This window comes from Mytilus californianus, unplaced genomic scaffold, assembly GCF_021869535.1.
Source record: "Mytilus californianus isolate M0D057914Y unplaced genomic scaffold, xbMytCali1.0.p SCAF_4, whole genome shotgun sequence".
NCBI lineage: Eukaryota > Metazoa > Mollusca > Bivalvia > Mytilida > Mytilidae > Mytilus > Mytilus californianus.
Genome location: NW_026262690.1, coordinates 25527596 through 25554348, shown reverse-complemented (window position 1 = coordinate 25554348; position 26753 = coordinate 25527596). Strand labels below are relative to the sequence as shown.

Below are 26753 nucleotides of genomic sequence, written 5' to 3'. Positions count from 1 at the left end.
TTTAATGGAAGATATGCAATCTTTCCTCAGAAATTAAGTTATATTTAATGGAAGATATGCAATCTTTCCTCACAAATTAAGTTATATTTAATGGAAGATATGCAATCTTTCCTCAATAATTAAGTTATATTTAATGGAAGATGTGCAATCTTTCGTCAGAAATTAAGTTATATTGAATGGAAGATATGCAATCTTTCCTCAGAAAGTTTATATCAAGTTTTTGTATCTTTTATATAACACAAGGTTTTTGGTCCAACTTCAAGGGATTTTTTTTCTTCGTCACAAAGAAAGTCCCTGTATTAAAATAATATTTTGACTTTCCTGAAAAACAGTTATTATATAAAATATGTACACTTGATTTACATGCAACTAAGTTGAATTTAGTGTCATGGCAAAGTGGTAAATATAATGGAACACTTAAAGTTGTTTAACTAGTGAACATTCATTACACATGTGTACAGTAATCTGGCTATCTGCACAAGAGGTGGTTTTTATATATCTGAATTTGACTGATGCTTTTAAACTTACATAATCAATCTAATGTAATGAAACATAAATTTCAGGATCACATACAACCTTGCACATATAAATCATGATGTAATATTCAACAGAGGTAGTCAGCTCTCTTCAAAACGTTTTTTTAACAGATAAAAACACTGGTATTTCAGACTGATTACATATTTATGAATCTATGATAGCATATGTTAAATCTTTAGAGATTAAATTACACCAACTTGATTTAGCTTTCAAAATCAAAATTTTTCACTGAAAAGAATTATTGAATTTAATTGGTCATAAAGACAGGGCAGAGAGACAGGGCCCAAGAACATAGTTATGTCGTAATGCATTTCTTTTAGACAATAAATTCAAATTAAAAAAATCGCACCTGATCTATCTCAAAAAGATTTTTACAGTGTAGTGTACTACTTTTGGGACAAATAATTTCAAAATTATAGAAAAGTCTACCAACTCTAACTCAAAATATGGACAATTTTATGATGACATACTAATTTTGACCTTTTTTAACTGGACCAAATCACAACTTTACATAAAAATTCATCACCCAAATTTTTTAAACATGTAATTTCATCCCCCTACTTAATATTTCATGCATAAAATATAAAGAAATGAAAGAACCTTAGTGAGCGCGCTCACATACCCCATGTCCCCACATTGTCATTGGAGAAATAAAATAAGTGTAAGAAAAAAAAATTGTATCAGAAAAAAAAATTGAATCATAATTTCCTGTCAATATGCACATCTACATAGAATGTCCTTATTATCTGAAAAGGATTCATGAAATTTTGTTGTGTGGTTTGAGAGGAGTTGCGATGACAAACTGTTGCAGTAGTACATTAAAGTAATTAAGTTCAAAGGGGCGTAACTCCTAGAAAAAGAATTGAATCGTAATTTCCTATCAATATGCACAACTACATAGTGTGTCCTTATTATCTAAAAAGGTTTCGTGAAATTCTGTTGTGTGGTTTGAGAGGAGTTGCGATGACAAAAGGTTGCAGTAGTATATTGGGCAAATAAGTTCAAGTGGGCGTAACTCCTGGAAAAAAAATTGAATCGTAATTTACTGTCGATATGCACATCTACATAGTATGTCCTTATTATCTGAAAAGGTTTCATGAAATTCTGTTGTGTGGTTTGAGAGGAGTTGCGATGACAAACTGTTGCAGTAGTACATTAAAGTAAATAAGTTCAAAGGGGCGTAACTCCTAGAAAAAGAATTGAATCGTAATTTCCTGTCGATATGCACAACTACATAGTATGTCCTTATTATCTAAAAAGGTTTCGTGAAATTCTGTTGTGTGGTTTGAGAGGAGTTGCTATGACAAGAAACAGAACTGACGGACTGACAGACGGACGGGTCAAAAACATTATACCCTCCGCAACTCGTTGCGTGGGGTATAATAAATTGAGTGTATGAAAAAAATTTGCCAGGTAGACCTCGTTTACACTTGTAAAAAAGATCGATCTTTAGTCTAATGTAAACGGGAAAGATCAATCTTCAATCAGACTTAAAAAGTCCACCTCCAGAGGTGGTTTTAAAAAGATCGATCTTATTTGAATCAATTTTTCTTCAAGTGTGAATGCTAAGATCTATCCCGATCAATCTTTCTTCAAGTGAATGTTATATCTAGATATGAAAACAAATCTGCGCATGTTCGGCGGAAAAAAAACACACATGTTTAAAAACGATGGATGGAATAAGAAAAGAAAACATAGATTCCGCCATTTTTGGAATATTCTTCTGAATAGATAAATTCTAGTTCTTTGCTGCAAATCCTCATCTTCAAAGGCATTGACTGTTTGTTTTTAAGTGACAGTCTTCTATCATTTCTTTGTTTAATGACGTGTGAACCGAAAAGATAATTGATAACTGCATACAAAATTCCAATGATCCAACTATTTTCTCCATAATTTTGCAGTGTGTGTTAGTCCGCGTGAAATGCACTCGTTATTATTCAATTCTATTTTTATGATTATTTGTTTATGAAATGTATAATGTAATCATTTCAGACCAGTTCTTTTTATGTTGCAGTGTAAACGCACTAGATTAAATAAGATCGATGTCGATCGATCTTGCTTGTGCAAATGTAAACGCTAACTGGTCTGTTTAAGATCGGTTCAATTTCATACATGTGCAAACAGGGTCTTAAACACTGTCCACACTAGGGACTATATTTGTAGACAACAAAAATCAAAGGACGATAACTGTGTCCTCGGACCTAATACATAAAGCAGAATCTGGTAATCGACAGAAAGGAAGACTTGAAAATCTAAAGACAAGAAAAGACTTCCTGTCTTGATAAAGCTTGTCCCAGATGTTAGGGAAGGTCACAGATTTGCCAGTCTTGCACTTACCCAAAATATTTCATTTGGAACAGTTTTCAAAGTAACAGGACTAAGAGAATAACCATATATTGTTTCAAAATGTATACAAATTTCTTTCTGTATAATAAAATACTTATTTACTGGCTATTCGAAAACAATAGTAAGTTTATTGTCCTCATAGCTAGTTAATAAATGTTTACTATTACATTGGTTGTAAAGAAATACTTTGATATCACACTACATTACACATGTGAAATAAAACCTATAATTTCACTCCTGTGACATCATACAACATGAGTGTTAATTGTCAATGATGTTGCACCAATGAATGAATTAGTATGGTGAAACTGAAGTTGATCTCCCTTTAGTGTAAACAATATTTCATTATGAATTATACAATTACAATATATATTTACATTCACAAAAGGATTCAGATCTCCTTTTAATACACTGAAAGTTTAAAAATAAAAGATGCATTTGAATACCATCACTTCTATATACCTTTTATGTGGCTTTTCATCAAGGTTCTCTGCTACATAAGTTTTCAATTCATAATCTACACCACAAGGCTAAAAAATAAAATATACATATACATATCTCCTTTTAAAAGTAAACAACATCAGGAATATAAATAAAATTAAAGAACCTTAGTGAGCGCGCTCACATACCCCCACGTCCCCACAATGTCATTGGAGAAATAAAATAAGTGTAAGAAAAAAAAATTGAATCATAATTTCCTGTCAATATGCACATCTACATAGTATGTCCTTATTATCTACACAGTTTCATGAAATTCTGTTGTGTGGTTTGAGAGGAGTTGCGATGACAAAAGGTTGCAGTAGTATATTGGGCAAATAAGTTCAAAGGGGCGTTACTCCTGGAAAAAAAATTAAATTGTAATTTCCTGTCGATATGCACATCTACGTAGTATGTCCTTATTATCTGAAAAGGTTTCATGAAATTCTGTTGTGTGGTTTGAGAGGAGTTGCGATGACAAAAGGTTGCAGTAGTATATTGGGCAAATAAGTTCAAAGGGGCGTAACTCCTGGAAAAAAAATTGAATCGTAATTTCCTGTCGATATGCACATCTACGTAGTATGTCCTTATTATCTGAAAAGGATTCATGAAATTCTGTTGTGTGGTTTGAGAGGAGTTGCGATGACAAAAGGTTGCAGTAGTATATTGGGCAAATAAGTTCAAAGGGGCGTTACTCCTGGAAAAAAAATTAAATTGTAATTTCCTGTCGATATGCACATCTACGTAGTATGTCCTTATTATCTGAAAAGGTTTCATGAAATTCTGTTGTGTGGTTTGAGAGGAGTTGTGATGACAAACTGTTGCAGTAGTACATTAAAGTAAATAAGTTCAAAGGGGCGTAACTCCTAGAAAAAGAATTGAATCGTAATTTCCTGTCGATATGCACAACTACATAGTATGTCCTTATTATCTGAAAAGGTTTCGTGAAATTCTGTAGTGTGGTTTGAGAGGAGTTGCGATGACAAGAAACAGGACTGACGGACTGACGAACTGACGGACTGACAGACTGACGGACTGACAGACGGACAGGTCAAAAACATTATACCCTCCGCAACTCGTTGCGTGGGGTATAAATACATTGTATTTATCCTTTGAAGTTTTGTTTTATGATTCATCATAATGCCATCCATCTGGAATTTCAAGAGGACCTGAGTTCACCCCATTGTTTTAAGCGGGATTCATGCTTTTTATGTATAATAGTATTTTTTAATGTATTTACAGATATTCTACTTTTTTTTGTTTCGTTGGTTATAGTGCTGTTTTTCCTTTATCCTGAGAAATGTTCATTTCAAGCTCTCACATTCAGTTAAGTTTTACAGTTTGAGAATTTACATGTGCTGATGGTTTTTAGAATTATTTGGTGATGTCTTAGGATTACATATATCTACCAATCCACTGTGGTATGGAGGGGCTCTAACCAATTTAAATTTATCAGATTTTAAAAGTAGGCAATGCAATATGTATCACTGATGGAGCAGGAACTACTCATCTTTCTGAAGCACATGAGATCTCCTAAGGTGATTTTTCTGAAGCACATGGGATCTCCTACGGTGATTTTTCTGAAGCACATGGGATCTCCTAAGTTGATTTTTCTGAAGCACATGAGATCTCCTAAGGTGATTGATGGCATTTCAGTTACTTTTTTGTTTTCTTTGGACTTTTGTTTTCTTTGGACTTTTGTTTGTCTTTTCATCTTTTTTTCTTTTGGCCATAGTTTTCTTCTACTTTTATTTTTATAAATACCCTACTTAAGTTTCTTCTAACTTTTTTTCTACATTGAAATCAATGACCTCATTTATCCAGGCATAAAAAGTTCACTCCAACACTCCACTCCATAAAATACATTATGCCATTTATCCAAGAGTGATAAAAAACAAATAAGTTTTAAACACACTTGAAGAAGAAAAAAAAATTTCCCAAGCAATGAAACATGTGATCATTACAGATGATAAATCATTCAGAAATTGTTCTACTCTTAAGCTCTTTACTTTAATTATCCAATCTGATTAGGGAAAACCCAATACTTTGTCACGATTTTACCAAGGTTTAATACTACAATCATGCACACTGAAAATCTGTATCGCATTTTAGTAAGATCTGATAAAACATCCATTTGCTTTCTTTGCCAACAGGAACAGATTACACAACAATATTTCAAGCAAATTTTCATTTTCTTGCTTATTGTTTAAACACTATTCAATTGATAAATAACAGCATATAAAATTATAAATCATAATTAAATGGAAGTTTGGGTAGATGTCAATGAGACAGGAATTCAATGAAAAAAAAAAACAAAAAACAAAGAATATTACTCAATGGCAATATATTGCAAAATGGTGGATGAACTATAATCAAGACAAATCAAATCAGCAGAAAAACATGATAACTGGAGAAGATCAATGGTAATGTGTTGCACAACAATGCACTCAAACTGGAGAAGATCAATGGTCATTTCTTGCATGACAATGCACTCAAACTTGATAAGATCAATGGTCATTTCTTGCACAACAATGCACTCAAACTGGAGAAGATCAATGGTCATTTCTTGCATGACAATGCACTCAAACTGGAGAAGATCAATGGTCATTTCTTGCATGACAATGCACTCAAACTGGAGAAGATCAATGGTCATTTCTTGCACGACAATGCACTCAAACTGGAGAAGACAAATGGTAATGTGCTGCACAACAATGCACTCAAACTGGAGAAGATCAATGGTCATTTCTTGCGCGACAATGCACTCAAACTGGAGAAGATCAATGGTCATTTCTTGCACAACAATGCACTCAAACTGGAGAAGATCAATGGTCATTTCTTGCACAACAATGCACTCAAACTGGAGAAGATCAATGGTCATTTCTTGCACAACAATGCACTCAAACTGGAGAAGATCAATGGTCATTTCTTGCACAACAATGCACTCAAACTATTGGAATTGTTGATGCTAAAAATATGAGGTTGTTATCTGATAATAAGAATTTTACATGAAGGTTCTTGCCTTTTCAATACTATTATTAAACTCTTCATGTCTTTCCACTATGTTAAGCAAACATTAACCTGAAACATTAACCTGATTAGAACGGATATCAAAATATCATTTTTATTATTGAAAAATCTAATTTTGTCCTGACATTGACCTGTGAATCCTACTGAAATTACTTTCTAAAGGAATAATATAAACAAACTGAAACAATTTATTTACACAACTATGAAATGTCATAATCCAGATGTCTTATATGAATTTTTTCAAAATATTCCTACATATAGTATACTGATAGTCTATCATAATGCAACACTTATTCTAAAACCCTTAAATTATTGATTCTTTCCATTTATTTAAAAACTTTGTTCATCTGTGTAATGTTGGGGAATTTTTTTTTAATGTGACATTTGATACATAGGAAATTTATTTAAATCTGTAGTGAGGACTCGATTTTTCGTTTTTTTTTTTAATGGAATAAACTGTTGACACAGATATATGTCTTGCCTTCTGCTGCATATGTTGAAATTAAAATAACAATACTTTTACATGCAAACTATGCAAAACATTCAAAATCAATGAACCATGACTGAAGGTGAATGCAGAGCCAAATAGTCTCCATGAAAATGATATATATGATAATGCTAATTCAAAGGGATAACAAATATCTGTTATCTGTTTCAAGTGGTTACCATTAAATTGACCTCATCAGATAACTTACATGTAAACTATGCAAACATAAAAATAAAAGTCATTGAACCATGACTGAGATGACAGGGCCATTAAAATCTAGAAAATTAGAGTTTTTAGGTAGAAAGTTGTTTTTTTATGGAATTCTATACACATGTAAAAATATTTCTGAAAATTATTAAATGTTTAGAAAATGATTGAACCAACATAGAGGGTAGACAGTTAAAAGGGTACACCATTTCCAGGAATTAATGATAAAATAATGGCACATATAACCATTAGAAACTGGATTTACTACACTCCTTCCCTATATTCATCAAGGTTACTTCTTTATTCTAATAACTCTAAAACGGTTAAAGTGACACCACCAAAATTCAAACTTGATCTGTATTTTGTGGTAATAAGCATTGTGTATAAGTTTCATAGCATTTGGTTGAGGCAAACTAAAGTTACTTAGAGAACGGAAACGAAAAATTCAGCAATTTTTCCATTTGTAAAGGGGCATAACTCTAAAACGGTTAAAATGACGCCAACAAAATTCAAACTTGATCTGTGTTTTGTGATAATAAGCATTGTGTATAAGTTTCATAACATTTGGTTGAGGCAAACTAAAGTTAGAGGACGGAAATCAACTTTGTTTATTGTTTATTTATGAAACAGACATAAGTTTTCATTCTGTGTTTTTTTTTTTGTAGATCTATCCTTTTTCCACAAATTTCATTTTGAATCAATACTGAATTATAGAAAAATGGGTTTGAACCGACCTCCAAGCAATCTATGATTCTCTAATGAGGAGTTCCTAAATTGCACCCATGATTAACTACACATCCATAAATAAGAGTGCACACGCTGAAATGTCTCGCCTTCTTTACTAATCATTGATATTATGTTGATAGTCCTAAATATAAAGCTTTATTACAACTGTCACATAAATTTAACATTAACCAAGTAAACTAAATATTGACCAATGAACCATGAAAATGAGGTCAAGGTCAGATGAACCATGCTATGCAGGCATGTACAGCTAACAATTCTTCCATACAACAAATATAGTTGACCTATTGCTTATAGTTTAAGAAAAACAGACCAAAACACAAAAACTTAACACTGAGCAATGAACCTTGAAAATGAGGTCAAGGTCAAATAAACCTGTGTGACTGACATATAGATCATAAAATATTTCCATACACCAAATATAGTTGAACTATTGCATATAGTATTAGAAAAAAAGACCAAAACTCAAAAACTTAACTTTGACCACTAAACCATGAAAAAGTGGTCAAGGTCAGATGACACCTGCCAGCTAGACATGTACACCTTACAATCATTCCATACACCAAAAATAGTAGACCTATTGCATGCAGTATTAGAAAAAAAGACCAAAACTCAACAACTTAACTTTGACCACTGAACCATGAAAATGAGGTCAAGGTCAGATGACACATGCCAGCTAGACATGTACACCTTACAATCATTCCATACACCAAATATAGTAGACCTATTGCATACAGTATAAGAAAAACAGACCATAACAAAAAAACTTAACTATAACCACTGAACCATGAAAATGAGGTCAAGGTCAGATGACACCTGCCAGCTAGACATGTACACCTTACAATCATTCCATACACCAAATATAGTAGACCTATTGCATACAGTATAAGAAAAACAGACCAAAACACAAAAACTTAACTATAACCACTGAACCATGAATATGAGGTCAAGGTCAGATGACACCTGCCAGTTGGACATGTACACCTTACAGTCCTTCCATACACCGAATATACTAGACCTATTGCTTATAGTATATGAGATATGGACTTGACCACGAAAACTTAACCTTGTTTACTGATCCATGAAATGAGGTCGAGGTCAAGTGAAAACTGTCTGACGGGCATGAGGACCTTGCAAGGTACGCACATACCAAATATAGTTATCCTATTACTTATAATAAGAGAGAATTTAACATTACAAAAAATCTTAACTTTTTTCAAGTAGTCACTGAACCATGAAGATGAGGTCAAGGACATTGGACATGTGACTGACGGAAACTTCGTAACATGAGGCATCCATATACAAAGTATGAAGCATCCAGATCTTCCACCCTCTAAAATATAAAGCTTTTAAGAAGTTAGCTAATGCCGCCGTAGCCGCCGCCGGATCACTATCCCTATGTTGAGCATTCTGCGACAAAAGTCGCAGGCTCGACAAAAATGAGATGTTTTGTTTTATTTCTCCATAATTTTTGAACGATTTGAAATAGTCCATGCTTGTTATGCATTTTTTAAGAATATATGCCTTGAAATTTCATTAATTTCTTATTTTTAAAAGTCAACTTTTTGTAGAAGTTGCATGCAACGTCTCCATTTTACTTTTATCACTGGAGATATAAGATATCCTTAACCTTTTATGCAAAATGGGTGAAAATTGTGTACTCAGTGCAATTTGGGTACTGTAACATTAGCTTACACTTATAACATAAACATAATTTTGTTTGCTCACTCAATCCATTACAGTATAAAGTAATCATCAAACTTTCTGATTATGACTGTAATAACCAGATAAGCCTCCAAATTAAATTTCATATTTTCTAAATTGCAGACAGGAATTAATTCCCAACATGCTATAATTTTACCATGTTGACAGGAGATTAAATGGAAAAAAAATATGAGAGATTTGTTTGTCATATAAAACGAATGATGACTTTAATCCCGAGAGTAAATTCAGGCAGTATTTTATTCTGAAGAAATGTAAACACAATCTCATAAAACATTTATACAATTCATTTAGGATGGCAAAAGTGTCAGAACTGCAATACAGATAACCAGCTATTTATAATGTAGTAAGGACACAGTCATTATAGTTCAAACAGTTTGAGTAGTAGAATCATCTGTTATGATTTCAATGTTCTGCTTTTTCAGAACACTATGAAAGTCCAGAACTTAAATATCCTTTCAATGAGTTAAATATTCATCAAAATTTAAATCAATAGCCCAAAAAAACAGTTATCAATCTGTAAAATACTACTAAATTACAGCAAACTTCCTAAGTTTTACAAAAATGCCAAAATCTATATCTTTAGTTAATCTGGTGACCAAAAAATTGCATCTACAGTAATATATTTTTTTCAAACGCATGAAATATATAAAAGATTGTAGATGATAGAATCTTGTCAAAATACATATGGTGATAATCTGTATAGCATCTGTCTGATTAATTACTAGATCCTATCAAATAAACCTGAAATACTAGCATGTAAAATACAAAAATTATACAGAAAAGAGCTTTTAGTGCAATATTTGTTAAAATATAGACTTTAAAGATGCAGTATTGTCTACCCAGTCCACCACATAGCCCTAGATATATGCCCAATGTCAATAATAACCACTCTTTACCCATATTTTATGTAATCAATTGTTTAAAGTTTGACAGCAATAAGTCCAACTTTTTACAGGAATGTTCAGAAATTTAAGCATAATTTAAAAATCAATATAACTGACTTTAAAATTTATTTTTTTTGCCTACCGGTAATTAAAAGATCATCTGTAATTCATAACAATATTGAGTATTATCTTCCGTATGCATTTCGATATTTAGTTAGCCAGGTTCAGAATGACCATATATTTTCAAAGATTACCTGTTGACACAGCGATATGTTTTGCCTGTTTAACATGTAAACTATGCAAAACTGAGAGGGTGGGGTCAAATTATCTCTATGGGAATGAGATGTGCCAATGATTATACATCTGCCTCCAAATATCATTGACATACCACTTTAATGTTCCCCTTAAACTGATCTAATCGCAAACTTAAAAAATTTGACGCCTACACTGACACCAGAAATAGCAGTATCCTCCATGACTTTGTTGAGGAGAGACAAAAAAATTAAAATGATTTCTCTTTGGATTCAATGGTATCTATGTGGCATTATTGCAGCTATGAAGGTGGCCCAATCAGCACAGAATTAGATATCTTTGTAAAGGATCTCTAAATAATCAATCTTTAAAAAGATCAATAAACTTTGGTTCCACATGGTCCAGTGGTTTTACAGTGTTTTAAAAGGAAAGGAAAACAACAATGTGTCCATAGTACACGGATGCCCCACTCGCACTATCATTTTCTATGTTCAGTGGAAGGTGAAATTGGGGTCAAAACTCTAATTTGACATTAAAATTAGAAAGATCATACCATAGGGAACATGTGTACTAAGTTTCAAGTTGATTGGACTTCAACTTCATCAAAAACTACCTTGACCAAAAACTTTAACCTGAAGTGGGACAGACCGACGAAAGAACGAACGAACGAACAGACGCACAGACCAGAAAAAATAATGCCCCTACTACTATCGTAGGTGGGGCATAAAAAACAAATAATTATTTTGTTTTGTTTTGGTATTTGTACCTTTGACCAATTATTTTATCTTTTAAAGAAAACATTAACTGACAACCAGAGTGATGGCAATAATTTTGTAAAATTCAAATTTTGGACCAGTTCATCAAAATCTTTATTTTGATTACATTTTGAAATTTTTACTTCATACATAATGGCATTATTCCTATATACATATATAATAATAACATAGTTTACTTAAAGTTTGAAATAAAAAAAATAATAAGCATTTACCCGTAATTAGGTATATTTTTGAACAAAAAATATAAAATAATTCCTTGAGTGTTTACACCTAATAGTCAAGCTTAAAGACTATATTAATCAAGGTTATGGATCTCAATCATACTAAAAGACTTAGCAAAACAATATTTCTCATAAATGAAACTCTGACAAGAAAAGTTTCTAGCTTGAGAGTTAGTGACTATTGATCCTAGCATTACTGAATGGATGTATTCATGGAACCCAAAACTAGTTAAACACAAATTATCACAGAACAAGAAATTCTCATTTTCAGGAAAAATTCCTTAGCAATGAAATGCAATCATTAAAAAAGTTTATATTATGTATAAACAAGAACAATTCATTATGGAATCATTGGATCTCATAGCTAAAAAAACAGTTTGGTTAATGTCATGATTTAACATGTCAAAAAATCAAGTTAAGCATGTTCATTCTGGGAATTATGCACAATGGTTGCTATTTTTTTTTATTATTATGCAACATTAAGATATGCCCAGACTATTATCAAATTAAAATATAGGGTTTCCCAGTCATACTTTCTATAATGTTTTATATGATTTGACCATGTAGTTTCATAAAATGATCAAAATAAAAATAAATGGGAAATGTGTCCATGGGACACAGATGATGCCCCTGCTTGCATATTACGTTAAAAAGAGACATAACTAAAGAAATGTAAAAGTGACGCTACCAAAATTTGTACTTGATCTGTGTTTTGTGGTAATAGGCATTGTGTATAAGTTCGGACGCATGAAATTATTAAACGTGTTGTTTTCAATTTTTCATAACATTTAGTTGAGGCAAACTTAAGTGAGAGAATGGAAACAAAAATTCAGCAATTTTTCCATTTGTAAAGGGGCATAACTCCAGAACAGTAAAAGTGACGCCACCAAAATTCAAACTTGATCTGTGTTTTGTGGTAATAAGCATTGTGTATAAGTTGTAGAACATTTGGTTGACGTACATACATACGTACAGATGGACAAGGGTAAATCTTAATGCCCCCTACGCTACGGAGTGGGCAAAAAAATTGGCTCTACTGTGTTTTTCACCTAAATGGAAAAAATGATATTTTTGGTTTGTTTAAGCATTTGATTCTCAACTCATTGCCCCTTTCTGCATAAAAAAAAAACCAATGGCCTATTTAGGATAAAGGCCATTATTAGAAATTCAGAATTATTTTGTTTATTTTTGAATTACTGACAAAAAAGTGTTGTCCTGTTTAGCATACCCCCACTAGTAATTCAAAGTATTGAATAACAGGAAGTAGGTCTCTGACAGACCCAAAAAGTGCTCACATGGTACAACACATTACTGTTAAGCTGCTGATCAAATATAAGTATCATATTCTCTGACAGACCAATAAGTGCTCACATGGTACATCGCATCACTGTTAAGCTGCTGATCAAATATAAGTATGATATTCTCTGACAGACCCAATAAAATGCTTCGCTGAGCGCAGCCTGATACGACCGCAGAGGTCGAACCCTGAACAGTTGGGGCAAATTTGGACACAATATTCAAGCTTGATACTGTCTGAATTTGGATTGTGATCAAATTTTTGACATAATATAGGTTTCTGACACAAAATAAATGTTGTCAAAGATCTTAAAAATTTGAAATGGGACATTTAATTTACCTAGTATGGTCTAATATCCAAAATCTAACAACATGGTTAGATTCAGCATTTAAAAAAAACACCAAAAATTTAATTTTAGTTGAAATCAAACAAAGTTTAATTTGGACCCTTCAAACCTTAATATGGACTAATTTGAAAACAGGGCCCAAAATAAAAAATCTAAATGCACAATAAGATCCAGCATATCATAGAGTCGCAATAATTCAGTTTTTGATGAAATCAAACAAAGTCTAATTTTGGACCCTTTGGACCTCAATGTAGACCAATTTAAAATTGCAGCCCAATATTCAAAATAGTAATACAAGGTTAGAACCCCCAAAAATTAAAGACTTTAAATTAATCCCATTGAAATTGGTTAAAAGATTTGTATTTATTTTCAATTGAAGATTTCTTGCTATTGCTCAATACTGTGCAACTGAAGATTTCTTGCTATTGTACAATACTGTGATATTGCGCAATACTGTGTTGTTGAGCAATACTGTGTTGTTGCGCAATAATGTGCTATTGCCCAATTCTGTGCAATTGAAGATTTCTTGCTATTGGGAAATACTGTGCAATTGAAGATTTCTTGCTATTACGCAATACTGTGCTATTGCCCAATACTGTGCTGTTGCACAATACTTAGTTAATCTGTTATATATAATAATTTACACACCCTGTTTGGTGTGTATCTCCTGCAATATCAGTATTTGTTGCTTTTATATATAAATCAGAAATAATCAATGTAAAAATAAAAAAATTTTAGGAAAAAAAAAAAAAAAAATTATGAAAAAAAATCCCCTTAAATTTTTTTTTTTGAAAAATCTTAAAGAAAAAAGTATGAACCCCCCCAAAAAATGAAAAAAAAAAACCCAAACTTTTTGACCCCCCCCCTTTGAAGTAATTATCCCCAAACTCAATCACAGCCTTCCTTTGTGGTATGGAACCTTGTAGTACAATTTCAGAGAGATCCATACACTTAAACTTAAAGTTATTGTCCGGAAACTACAAAAATGCTTGTTTTTGGCCCCTTTTTGGCCTTATTCCTAAACAGTTGGTACCATAACCCCCAAAATCAATCCCAACCTTCCTTTTGTGGTATTGAACCTTCTGGTAAAATTTCATAGAGATCAATTTACTTAAACTAAAGTTATTGTCTGGAAACCAAATGTGTCTTCGGACGACGACAACGTTGTTTTTGCGATTGTATAAAAAGTGCTCACATGGTACAACACATCACTGTTAAGCTGCTGATCAAATATAAGTATCATATGTTAAGTGATGATACCCTATAAAGTGTGACAGAAATGTTTGTTGTTCATTTCACAATTTATTGCAATAGAATGCTGTTAGATTGGTGGTTACCCAATATCTACTACTACTAGACTCAAAGTTCTGAATACACAAAAACACTATGATCTAAGTATATGATGTACAAACCTTCCCTGTATCCCCTGGTGCTGGTTGTAATGTTACTGATGCAGGAGCATTTGGTGGCAACTGAAACAACAGAAAATCATAATTCATAAATTGAAAAATTTAAAGATCTTCAGCTCATTCATTAGTTTCGTTAGTTCCTTTTCACTTAAATAATCCGACACAGAAATTAGAAGATAAGTTTGAGGAATAAACATGTATTTAGTTTTTGTCAGTGGTTGCTGTATGTCATATTGTATATGTGGTATAATTGCCAATGAGGCAACTCTCCACCAGAACCGAAATGTCACCGTACACCAATATATATTTGGGTTTTGTCATAAATCAGGCCGTTGGTTTTTTTGTTTAAATTGTTTCACATTTTGTTGTGTTGGGGCCTTTTATAGCTGACTATATGGTACGTTGATCATTGTTAAAGGATGAACAGTGACCAATAATTGTTTAAATCCACGTCATTTGACCTTTTGTTGGATAGTTGTCTCAAAGTTAGCAATCATACCAAACCTCCTTATCCTTTTAAGAAACCAACAAATCAGCTCATCATATTCTCTATCAAATTCTGGCCTTTGTTCCTAACATCAGATCCAATGCAAAAATTCGTATCTTCTGTGATAATCCTTCTCTTAAATACAAGAATTTATGTATCCTCAAGTCTATTGGGAGCATCCTTAAATTAATATCAAGTTAAAACGTAGAGATTGAGGCATTCTTTCCATTGTTTTCTATAAAGAATGGCAAAGATTGCCCCTTTAAGTTGCCCAATCAACATCAAATGATGAAAATGTCCGTAAGTTTCAAAACATTTATACTTGAAGTTTCAGAGCAGAAAATTTTTAAAGATGGCCAATCAGAATTAGAGGTTTCCTTTTCCAGCCTTGATTTTTATCACATCAAGTTGTAATGAAATGAAGAATCTTTATAAAGGACTTTCCATATATTAGTCCTGCTAAGTTTGGTTCAAATTGACTAGTTTTTTTTCAGAGAAAGTGAAATAAATCTTAAATGTTTAACAATGGAAGATAGCTATAGCCCACATGGCCCTATGTACCAGGTGAGCTAATGAAGGCAAGAATAGAGTACTACTGAACAATCAAAATGCATATACAAAATATTGCCATGTCTGTCAGTCCTAATGGTCATATACTCATATGGTTCAAGCGGACTTATATCAGCCAAGGACTTTATATATCTAGCAGAATATCAAACAAATTTAGGTCAGACATGAATCTCATGTTCCAATTTCAATGACAGTGTGACCATCTAAAATTTTAAGAATTTATCCGTCAGGCACATACCATGTTGGTTTGTGAGTTTTAGTATGGCTACAGATCATATGCCTATCTGTTTAACTCTTTTTATTGAATGAACTGTTATTAGTGTCTGAATTATTGACCAGCAATAGAAAAATATTAAAAGATTATTTCACAAACTGAATGACAAAATATATGTTAATACTCCTGAAAAAAAACCCATATAAACATGAGTATTTTTTTTGCATTTATTAAACATTAACATAAAAGTAGTTGTTAAAAAAATTCCCATGAATAAAATATAATGTGAAAAAGAAATTTGAGTATATAATGACTCTTTTCCTGATCAATATGCAGTAAACAAGTAAACTTTCGCCCACACACACAATTATTAACTTTGTTACATATATTTGCTTTTTGGAATTATATTTATAAGTATTTATTTTTTGTGTATTTAATACTTCTGTCTGTTTTGTCATGATCGTATATTTTTGTAATCTATATTTAGTATAAATTGATTATACATGTACCTATATGTTGTAAAACATTTGGTTAATAAAGAATTGAATTGAATTGAACTTATCTGTTATAACCTATTGCGTAAAACAACTTGATCATGTAAGCATGGTTGTTAGTAAATCATTATTACATTTGTATGCAAATGAAGCTACCGGTAATGTATCAGATACTATTGCAGGATCAATCTTAAAGGCACTTTTTGTAATAGTTTATTTTTTAATTTTTTTTTATAAATATATATGGAAAGGAAGTTGTGTCATCATTTTCACAACCAGAAAGGGTTTAAGTGTATCGTATTATCTATAGAAACAATACAAATATGATTTATCTTGACATGACTACCAGAACCACCTAGACACAGGAAATTACTTTTACCAATTTGCAAGTCGGAAACTGGTCTTATAACATTTTTTGCATTATATAAATAAACATAAGTTCTTTTTATTACAAATTGCTAGAAATAAATCTAGAGACTGTCTACAGATTCAGTTCATTATGTGCTAAAGGTTTAACCTATTACAATACTTGGTCTATCTTTCAGCTAGGAATTGTCATATAATTACAAGTACTAGTAAGCTTGTTTGTGTTAATGCAGAGCAGCTTTCAAATATATTAAAGGGAATCTGACACATTTTAAACAATTAAAACAAAACATTGATTATTTAAATTTAACTGCTACTTTTCTTTTTCTAACATTAACATCATTTCTTCTTGAGATTTGTGGATATTTACACTCAAGCTTCTTTATATGAAATAAACTGTTGACACAGAGATATGTCTCACCTGTCGGCAGTAAATTCATAAAAAGACAATCTGATGAACAGCAACATTGCTAATTAATTCAAAGTTGATGGACCATGAACTAGGGAGCAGGGCTTCAAAATGGTTGAAAAACTAAAATGTACTGATAGTAATGCAACTTTATGGAAAATATCATTGTTTTTCATAAGTAGTTCCAATCAAACTAAATTAAGTAGAAAAACTTATCATTCAATTAAAGTCACTGGACCATGACCTACAGAGGCAGGGCCTCAAAATAGTTGTCAAACTGATATGCACTAATAGTAATGCAACTTTATACAATAAACTATTAACACAGAGATATGTCTCACATTTTTTATTATTTTGATAATAAAAAGCAAATGTTAAAATTAAAAATAGCAATACTTTAACATATAAGTTACACAATATATTCAAAGTCAATGAACCATGACTGAAGGTACATGGCCATATAATCTCCATGGAAATGAGATGTGCCACTACTACAGAAACTGCATACCATATATAATTGATCTACCAATAAAGGTTCCCTATAAAATGACCTAATCACTAACTCATACATCTAAACTAAGCACAAGTTTCAAAGTCAATAGACCATGACAGAGGATGTGGGGCCAAATAATCTCCATAAAAATAAGATATGCCAATGCTAATACAGCTGCATACAGAATATTATTGACCTACCACTAGTGGTTCCCCATAAACTGACCTAATCACAAACTAATATGTGTACTAAACAAAAGTTTCAAAGTCAATAAACCATGACTGAGGGGATGGGGCCAAATAATCTCCATGGAAATGAGATGTGCCAATGCTAAAACAGCTGCATACCAAATATCACTGACCTATCATTAGTGGTTCCCCATAAACTGACCTAATCACAAACTAATACATTGTTGACGCCTCCGCTGAAGCCAGAAACAGCATACCTATGTCTCGCTTTTTGACTCAGTCAAGGCCAGACAAAAATATTGATCTATCACAAATTGTTCCTATCAGTCTGTCTTAAGCAAAAAATTTAACATTGAAAATTGCTTATTAATTCAAAATCACTGGACCATGACTTATGGGGCAAGGCCTCGAAATAGTCATCAAACTGTACTGATAGTAATGCAACTTTATAGAAAATATCATTGATTTATCACAAGTAGTTCCTATCAAACTGACTTAAGCAAAAAACTTAACAATTCGAGCCGACACAGCCGAAAAGGCAACACCTCTTTCTTGCAAGACAAAAAACACCAGCTGTATTTTGTTGAAGGGTTTGACTCTGATGAGTGGAGTTTTACAAAAAAGGAGCACAGACTTAATGTGTAATATATCTATAGGTATTCTTTTAGAATTTGAAATAGAGAATGACAAAGAAACTGATATATTATTAACCAAATATAGCTCCATACATCATTATCTTGTATCTTAAAGATATTCTACCTCATGTTACAATCTACAATTTATTTTTGAAGTCATACTGTGAAAATAGAACCATAATTAGAAACCATTCTACGTCAAAGATATTTTTCAGATTACCTCTAAACATATCATTTCCACAGTTTATATCAACCAATCTAATTTATGAATCTATAAAATAATCTATACACTCACAATTCTCTATTATAGGTGGTCACTTTGGCAAATTAATTAGAATTTAAAGAACATTTTAAACAAATTTCATAAAAAAAAAACCCTTTCCTACGTAAAAGTTAGGGGAAGTCCTTTTATAACCCATGATAACCACAATTTATCTCTTAAACAATGTCAAATCAGAGGGGAAAAAAGCAGACAAGAAATTTCATAAAGAATCCAAGAAAAACTATAAAAATAAATAATAAAAAAGAATACTGTATGTTGTCTGTGTAAACAACAAAATTTCGGGCATAGCCTTCATCAGATATGCTTGTACGCAAAAATTTTTAAAACCCAAAACACATACTTTTTGATAGCATGAAATTCAAAAGGGTTAAAATACAACAGTCAAACCTTAAATAATCACCTTTTACCTAAGGTAGCTGCAACTATAGTTTTATCACACTTGTGCAATTTATGAACTCAGAATTTACAACAAAGAGTCTGTATTTAATGCCATGTATTTAATTTACATAACTTGGTAATTATTATCTCTTGCTCTGACAATGTGCCATTATTCAGTACTGGTACATGTATTTCCATCACTAGGATCTTATACAGAAAAATTAACCACTAAATGATTGGTTTTAAAGGAGAAATTTAAACTTCCCATAGAAAGATCTCAGCAGAGGACAACTTAGCTATTGTATTTATTTAATGGCACAGTTCAACTTCCAAAAATTTAAATATCCTGACCAACACCAACTGATTCTCATGAAATGTTTTATTACCTATGCAATAAGAGTGCTACTGGGATCATAATCTGCATCAAAATTGAATTTAATTTTGGTTTCCAATCCTATTAAGCCTTCTGAATGCCATGGATGGATATTCACTTTGTCTTAAAGCTTTTAAAACACTAATGATACCCCTGCTACTAAGTATTAAAACAAGAATGTGTCCATAGTACACGGATGCCCCACTCGCACTATCATTTTCTATGTTCAGTAGACCGTGAAATTGGGGTAAAAAATCTAATTTGGCATTAAAATTAGAAAGATCATATCATAGCGAACATGTGTACTAAGTTTCAAGTTGATTGGACTTCAACTTCATCAAAAACAACCTTGACCAAAAACTTTAACCTGAAGCGGGACAGACGGACAGAAGTACGAATGGACAAAAGAACTGACGGACGCACAGACCAAAAAACATAATGCCCATAAATGGAGCATTAAAATCGGAAAGCTGATGAGTGATGGATGTGAAAACACATCGCAAGGTATAGCATGCTCACATGAAGCTTTCGTTTTAGGGGTATAATAAACTAGAAATCCCATGCTATCAATAAGAACATTACGGCGTGGGGGATCTTTAAAAAGTCAAAATTAATGAGCGCAAATGATAGACAATACAGGAAAAGAGCAGAACAACAGAAAAAGTTCATTAATACCTAATAAACAGCTGCACCATGAGCGCATGATACGCCTGTCGCTTTTTTAAAGAATAAAGTTCAATAACTTCTCAATGTCATTTCCGAAATTTATGAAAAACTAAAGGGAGGTTAGCTTAATCATGTTAATAGATATAAACCAGTCAACAAAGCTTCATGAAAACTGCTCAAAGCACTTTAAAGATATTGTCCGAAAAACTGGAAAATCACCCCCTTTTTATGAATAAAATCGGAAACGTAAAATCTAAAATTTATAAAAATCGAAAGGGAGCTTATGTCAATAGATATAAACAATTCACCAAACTTTCATGAAAACTGCTGAAAGCATTGTTGAGTTGTCCGAAAACTGGAAAACCCCCCTTTTTTAAATAAATAAAACCCAATAACTCAGAAACCTAAAACCTAAAATTAATAAAAATCGACAGGGAGCTCATGCACTTCAATAGATATAAACAATTCACCAAAGTTTCTTGTAAATTGGTGAAAGTGTTTTTGAGTTATTATCCGAAAACTGAAAAATCCCCCTTTTTTAATGAATAAAACCCCATAACTCGGAAACTTAAAATCTAAAATTTATAAAAAACGAAAGGGAGCTCATGTCAATAGATATAAACAATTCACCAAAGTTTCATGCAGATTGGTTAAAGCGTTTTTAAGTTATTGTCCGACATGTTGATTACGGACGGACAATGGTATACCATAATACATTCTGTAAACAGGCGTATAAAAAGTTAGATAGGATACCTATTTGAAACAGAAATTTCAAATTTCAAATGCCAAGACCTGTCAGTTTATATATTGTGGACAAAAATGAATTTGTTATGATATTGTTCAATTGTTAATTGGGAATCTATTATTTTCAAAATTTAAAAGTTTCATAATGAATCTTAAGAGCATTTCAGTTTTATTATGAATATAATGTAAATTTCCTTTTCTATGTATTTATCTCCTTTGTATGCAGGCAAGTACATTTCTATATCCACTACTTATACTGACAGGTACACATTAATAGCATAGATTCTACACCTGTCAACCAATCTAACTTGAATACATAGGTACCCTAAATCTGGTCTTTATTATGTTCATGTAGGAAATAAATTAGCAAAAAGTACTTCAAATTTTTAATGTCTAATTAGTTAATACACACCTTTATTTATGCAAAGATATTAACCTAACGGGTGTTATGCAGGACTGTCTCTATTAACGAGCAAATAACACCTGTAGGAAATATAGCTGTGATGCAGTACTACCAGTGCCTATGAACAAGTTTTTTGCAAGCCAAATCAATATATAGTCATGTAAAGAAGACAAACATTGATTGTATACCTTAGCTGTCACTGGTTCAAAACATTTCGTCACATTAAATACAAAATGCTTAATATCATGTGACCAATTCTGTACACTGATTGGATTTGTCTATTTTTAAATTAAATACAGACTTCCCTTTATTGTAAATGTCTTCACAGAAAATTGATTACCCATAAACCACAGCAGAAGATATGTTGTAGTGAAATGTATTTATATGAGTTGGGTTGGCCATCAGTAAATCTGTCATTATGTCTATAGAATGTGTGAGTTAGATAGCTATATAAGGCATCCATGCTAAAAGAAGACATCTTTTTATTTTCTGTACTATGCATTTAAAACTTTTTAAATGGTATATCGTGCTTGCAATCATTTCAGCTTAACTCTTAGTTGAGATTGATACAATACTTCCCTTCAGATTAAATTACATCCTAGAGAACCCCGCTTTTAGACCTTAATATCAGACTGAGGGGATATGACACCAACAAGTTATGTTGGACATATCAGATATGCAACACTTTGTTTAGACTGGACATACATGTTTTACCTGTTAGGAGAGTGTTAAGTTTCAAGCACTAAAAAGATCCATCCAAAATCATTCAGTACTAAACAGTGGGCATATGTGGGGGATGATGTCAAGGATTAATTTTTAACCCTACTCACCTCTCAATCTATTTCCTATGATAGTCAAAATTTCTTTCCATTTTGTATCCCTTCCCATCCAACTTTTCATTTCAATATAATTTCATTTCATCCTTTTTTAAATGTGACTGATGCCTCGGCATAAAACAATCATTATTCAATCAATCCTATCAATCCCATCAAACGTTATATTACTTAACTTCTGCAAAGTTTGTCACTTAATGTCAATTTCAACTTTGATCTGTTTTAGCCTGTGCATATTAAGTTGCTTGATGTCAGTTTTAAACAAGATCTGGTCTTATCAATGCATAGCCACTTGATGTCTGATTTAAATTCGATCTAATCAAGTCTGTACATAGTTAGTACTTGTTGTCAGTTTCTAATTGATCTAATCAAGTCTGTACATAGTCACTTGTTGTCAGTTTTTAATTGATCTACTCAAGTCTGTACATAGTGAGTCACTGGTTGTCAGTTTTTAATTGATCAATCAAGTCTATACATAGTTAGTCACTGGTTGTCAGTTTTTAATAGATCAATCAAGTCTGTACATAGCTATTCACTTGTTGTCATTTTTTAATTGATCAATCAAGTCTGTACATAATTAGTCACTGGTTGTCAGTTTTTAATTAATCAATCAAGTCTGTACATAGTTAGTCACTTGTCATTTTTAACTGTTCTAATCAAGTCTGTACATAGTTAGTCACTTGTTGTCAGTTTTTAATAGATCAATCAAGTCTGTACATAGTTAGTCACTGGTTGTCAGTTTTTAATTGATCAATCAAGTCTATACATAGTTAGTCACTGGTTGTCAGTTTTTAATAGATCAATCAAGTCTGTACATAGTTCGTAACTGGTTGTCAGTTTTTAATAGATCAATCAAGTCTGTACATAGTTATTCACTTGTTGTTATTTTTTAATTGATCAATCAAGTCTGTACATAGTTAGTCACTTGTTGTCATTTTTAACTGTTCTAATCAAGTCTGTACATAGTTAGTCACTTGTCAGTTTTTAATAGATCAATCAAGTCTGTACATAGTTAGTCACTGGTTGTCAGTTTTTAATTGATCAATCAAGTCTATACATAGTTAGTGACTGGTTGTCAGTTTTTAATAGATCAATCAAGTCTGTACATAGTTAGTCACTGGTTGTCAGTTTTTAATAGATCAATCAAGTCTGTACATAGTTATTCACTTGTTGTTATTTTTTAATTGATCAATCAAGTCTGTACATAATAAGTCACTTGTTGTTGGTCTTTTATTAATCTAATCAAGTCTGCACATAGTTAGTCACTTGTTGTCATTTTTAACTGTTCTAATCAAGTCTGTACATAGTTAGTCACTTGTTGTCAGTTTTTAATAGATCAATCAAGTCTGTACATAGTTAGTCACTGGTTGTCAGTTTTTAATTGATCAATCAAGTCTATACATAGTTAGTCACTGGTTGTCAGTTTTTAATAGATCAATCAAGTCTATACATAGTTAGTCACTGGTTGTCATTTTTTAATTGATCAATCAAGTCTGTACATAGTTAGTCACTGGTTGTCAGTTTTTAATAGATCAATCAAGTCTGTACATAGTTAGTCAATTGTTGTCAGTTTTTAATAGATCAATCAAGTCTGTACATAGTTAGTCACTGGTTGTCAGTTTTTAATTAATCAATCAAGTCTGTACATAGTTAGTCACTTGTTGTCATTTTTAACTGTTATAATCAAGTCTGTACATAGTTAGTCACTTGTTGTCAGTTTTTAATAGATCAATCAAGTCTATACATAGTTAGTCACTGGTTGTCAGTTTTTAATAGATCATTCAAGTCTGTACATAGTTATTCACTTGTTGTCATTTTTTAATTGATCAATCAAGTCTGTACATAATTAGTCACTTGTTGTCATTTTTAACTGTTCTAATCAAGTCTGTACATAGTTAGTCACTTGTTGTCATTTTTAACTGTTCTAATCAAGTCTGTACATAGTTAGTCATTTGTTGTCATTTTTATCTGTTCTAATCAAGTCTGTACATAGTAAGTCACTTGTTGTCAATTTTTAATAGATCAATCAAGTCTGTACATAGTTAGTCACTGGTTGTCAGTTTTTAATTGACCAATCAAGTCTGTACATAGTTAGTCACTTGTTGTCATTTTTAATTGATCCATCAAGTCTGTACATAGTTAGTCACTTGTTGTCATTTTTAATTGATCAATCAAGTCTGTACATAGTTATTCACTTGTTGTAATTTTTAATTGATCAATCAAGTCTGTACATAGTTAGTCATTTGTTGTCAGTCTTTTCTTTATCTAATGAAGTCTCTACATAGTTAGTAACTTGTCATTTTGAAATCTGATTTGTTCTAGTCTATGCAAAGTTAGTCTCTCTATGTTAAATTTTAAAATATAACATCTGAAAAATCTGTAAATTTAAGCAAAATCCAAGTAATATTTATAGAAAAAAACTCTTGTTAAAAGAATACTAATGAAAAAGCAATACCATAAAAGACTGGTTAAAAAATAGTGGTTTCATTCTGAACATGAGTTTTATGTTGTTTTAAGGCAATACATGACATCAGCACAAAGTAACATACAACATGATGTTATATTTAAACAATGGGATTTCCATACATAGCCTTACATACACCAATCAAGCCATATTTGGTTCAAATTGGTCAAGTACTGTAAATTCAAAAATTATTGCGAGGTTTTAATTAATGCGAATAATGCGACTTGTTGATTATCGCAATAATAAGAACTCGCATTCTGGTATCTGATACAGATATCAATATGCAGATTTTCCTGAAATCGCAATAAATAATCTCGCATTTTTGTCCATTCTTAAAAAATCGCAATAATAAATGCACGCAATAATTTCTGAATTTGCAGTAATTAAAAACTAGACAAAGTGATGCCCCCGCACTCCACTCTGAAGTATCTGTATTATAACAAAGTCAATGTAGGAATTTCTTTGAGATATTATTGTGTCTGGGAGACACAAATGATGCCCCCGCAGATGCTTAGTGTTATTTTAGAATAAAATGTAAATGGGAGCACATAGGTCTATGGTTCACTGTAGGAGGAGTTATCACATGGATGCCCCGCTCGCACTATCATTTTCTATGTTCAGTGGACCGTGAAATTTGGATAAAAACTCTAATTTTGCATTACAATTAGAAAGATCATATCATAGGGAACATGTGTACTAAGTTTCAAGTTGATAAGACTTCAACTTCATCCAAAACTACCTTGACCAAAAACTTTAACCTGAAGCAGGACAGACGGACGGACAGACGAACGAAAGAAGGAATGAACAAACGTATAGACCGAAACACATAATGCCCCTAGGTGGGGCATAAAAATCAAAATCCTGACCACGGCCAGCAAAGTGAAAACTTCCTAGCATTCAAACTGAAAAAGGAGTTATGCGGAATAACTATAAGGTTATGCACCTCTTATACTCCAAACATGACAAAGTTCAATTATCTCGCAAAAGAGCAAATATTAATAAAAATCCAAACCCTAACCACATGCACACCTCCAATATATGTACAAACAGCCAGCAAAGTGAAAACTTCCTAGCATTCAAACTGTAGGAGGAGTTATGTGGAATAACTATACACCCATAATGGGACGGACGGAAGGACAGACGGATGGACAGACAGGGGTAAAACAATATGCCCCCCAACTTTTAGTTGCAGGGGCATAAAAACAAGTGAAAAGTGAAATGGATGACATAAACAAAGCAAGGAATTCTGTCCATTTTTGGTGTTTGCATCAATTGAGAAACAGAGAAAAATCATTAGAAAAAATCAAATCATGATGTTGTATAAAATTTCTTTAGAATATGATAAATTCATACTTCAAGTAATAGTAATTAGAAAAATGTAAGTAAGTATAAGACTTACTTTGTATAATATCAAAGTTTTTCATTTATTTCAAATTAATCAGATTGCATTTTGTCAGAATCAAACATGTTGTGGCAATTCAATTGATGAAATGAAATGGATTATGGCTACCATCTTATCTTAACACTGCACATAAATGAATTAAAAGACAATTTCATTTCCAATGTTTGAGAAGAAATGAAGTTAATCACAGTTTATTGTGTTAACTTGAACAGTAATCGACAAATGAAGCAGTAAATGTCTCCAATTATTCACATACAAAAATCATTCACTTTTATTTCAAAATACAGATATATTGAACAAAAGGCAATTCCTTAAAGGTTAATTATAATCAACCTCTGAAATTCTATTGCATGTATTTTTATATTTTTATATTTGCTCAACCCAAGTTTTATGACCATGCATGGGAGGTAATAAAGTTACTGAACAAAACATGGCCTTATGTGTAAAGTAAAGCTAGGATTTCTGTAGGTTGAATATTCATGTTTTCAGCCATTAAATACCTTCAAAAATGGTCAAAATTGAAAGGGAGTTAGATATAACTTTAGTATTTTTATAATATGTTGACAAATAAACAAAAATATTAATATAACATCAATAAATAAATAATGTCATTATG

The 26753-nt window shown here is 31.9% G+C and overlaps 1 protein-coding gene across 3 annotated transcripts in view; it reads right to left on the bottom strand.

Moving 5' to 3' along the window:
* Nucleotides 1-26753, bottom strand: part of LOC127737785 (beta-arrestin-1-like) — a 110293-nt gene that overhangs the window by 24834 nt on the left and 58706 nt on the right. For all 3 annotated transcript variants that reach the window (XM_052248705.1, XM_052248704.1, XM_052248706.1), the window contains exons 5-6: nt 14739-14798; nt 3346-3413 (exon numbers count right to left, since the gene is read on the bottom strand). In XM_052248705.1, coding sequence (XP_052104665.1) covers nt 3346-3413; nt 14739-14798 — 128 coding nt within the window. The remainder of the gene's footprint in view (nt 1-3345; nt 3414-14738; nt 14799-26753) is intronic.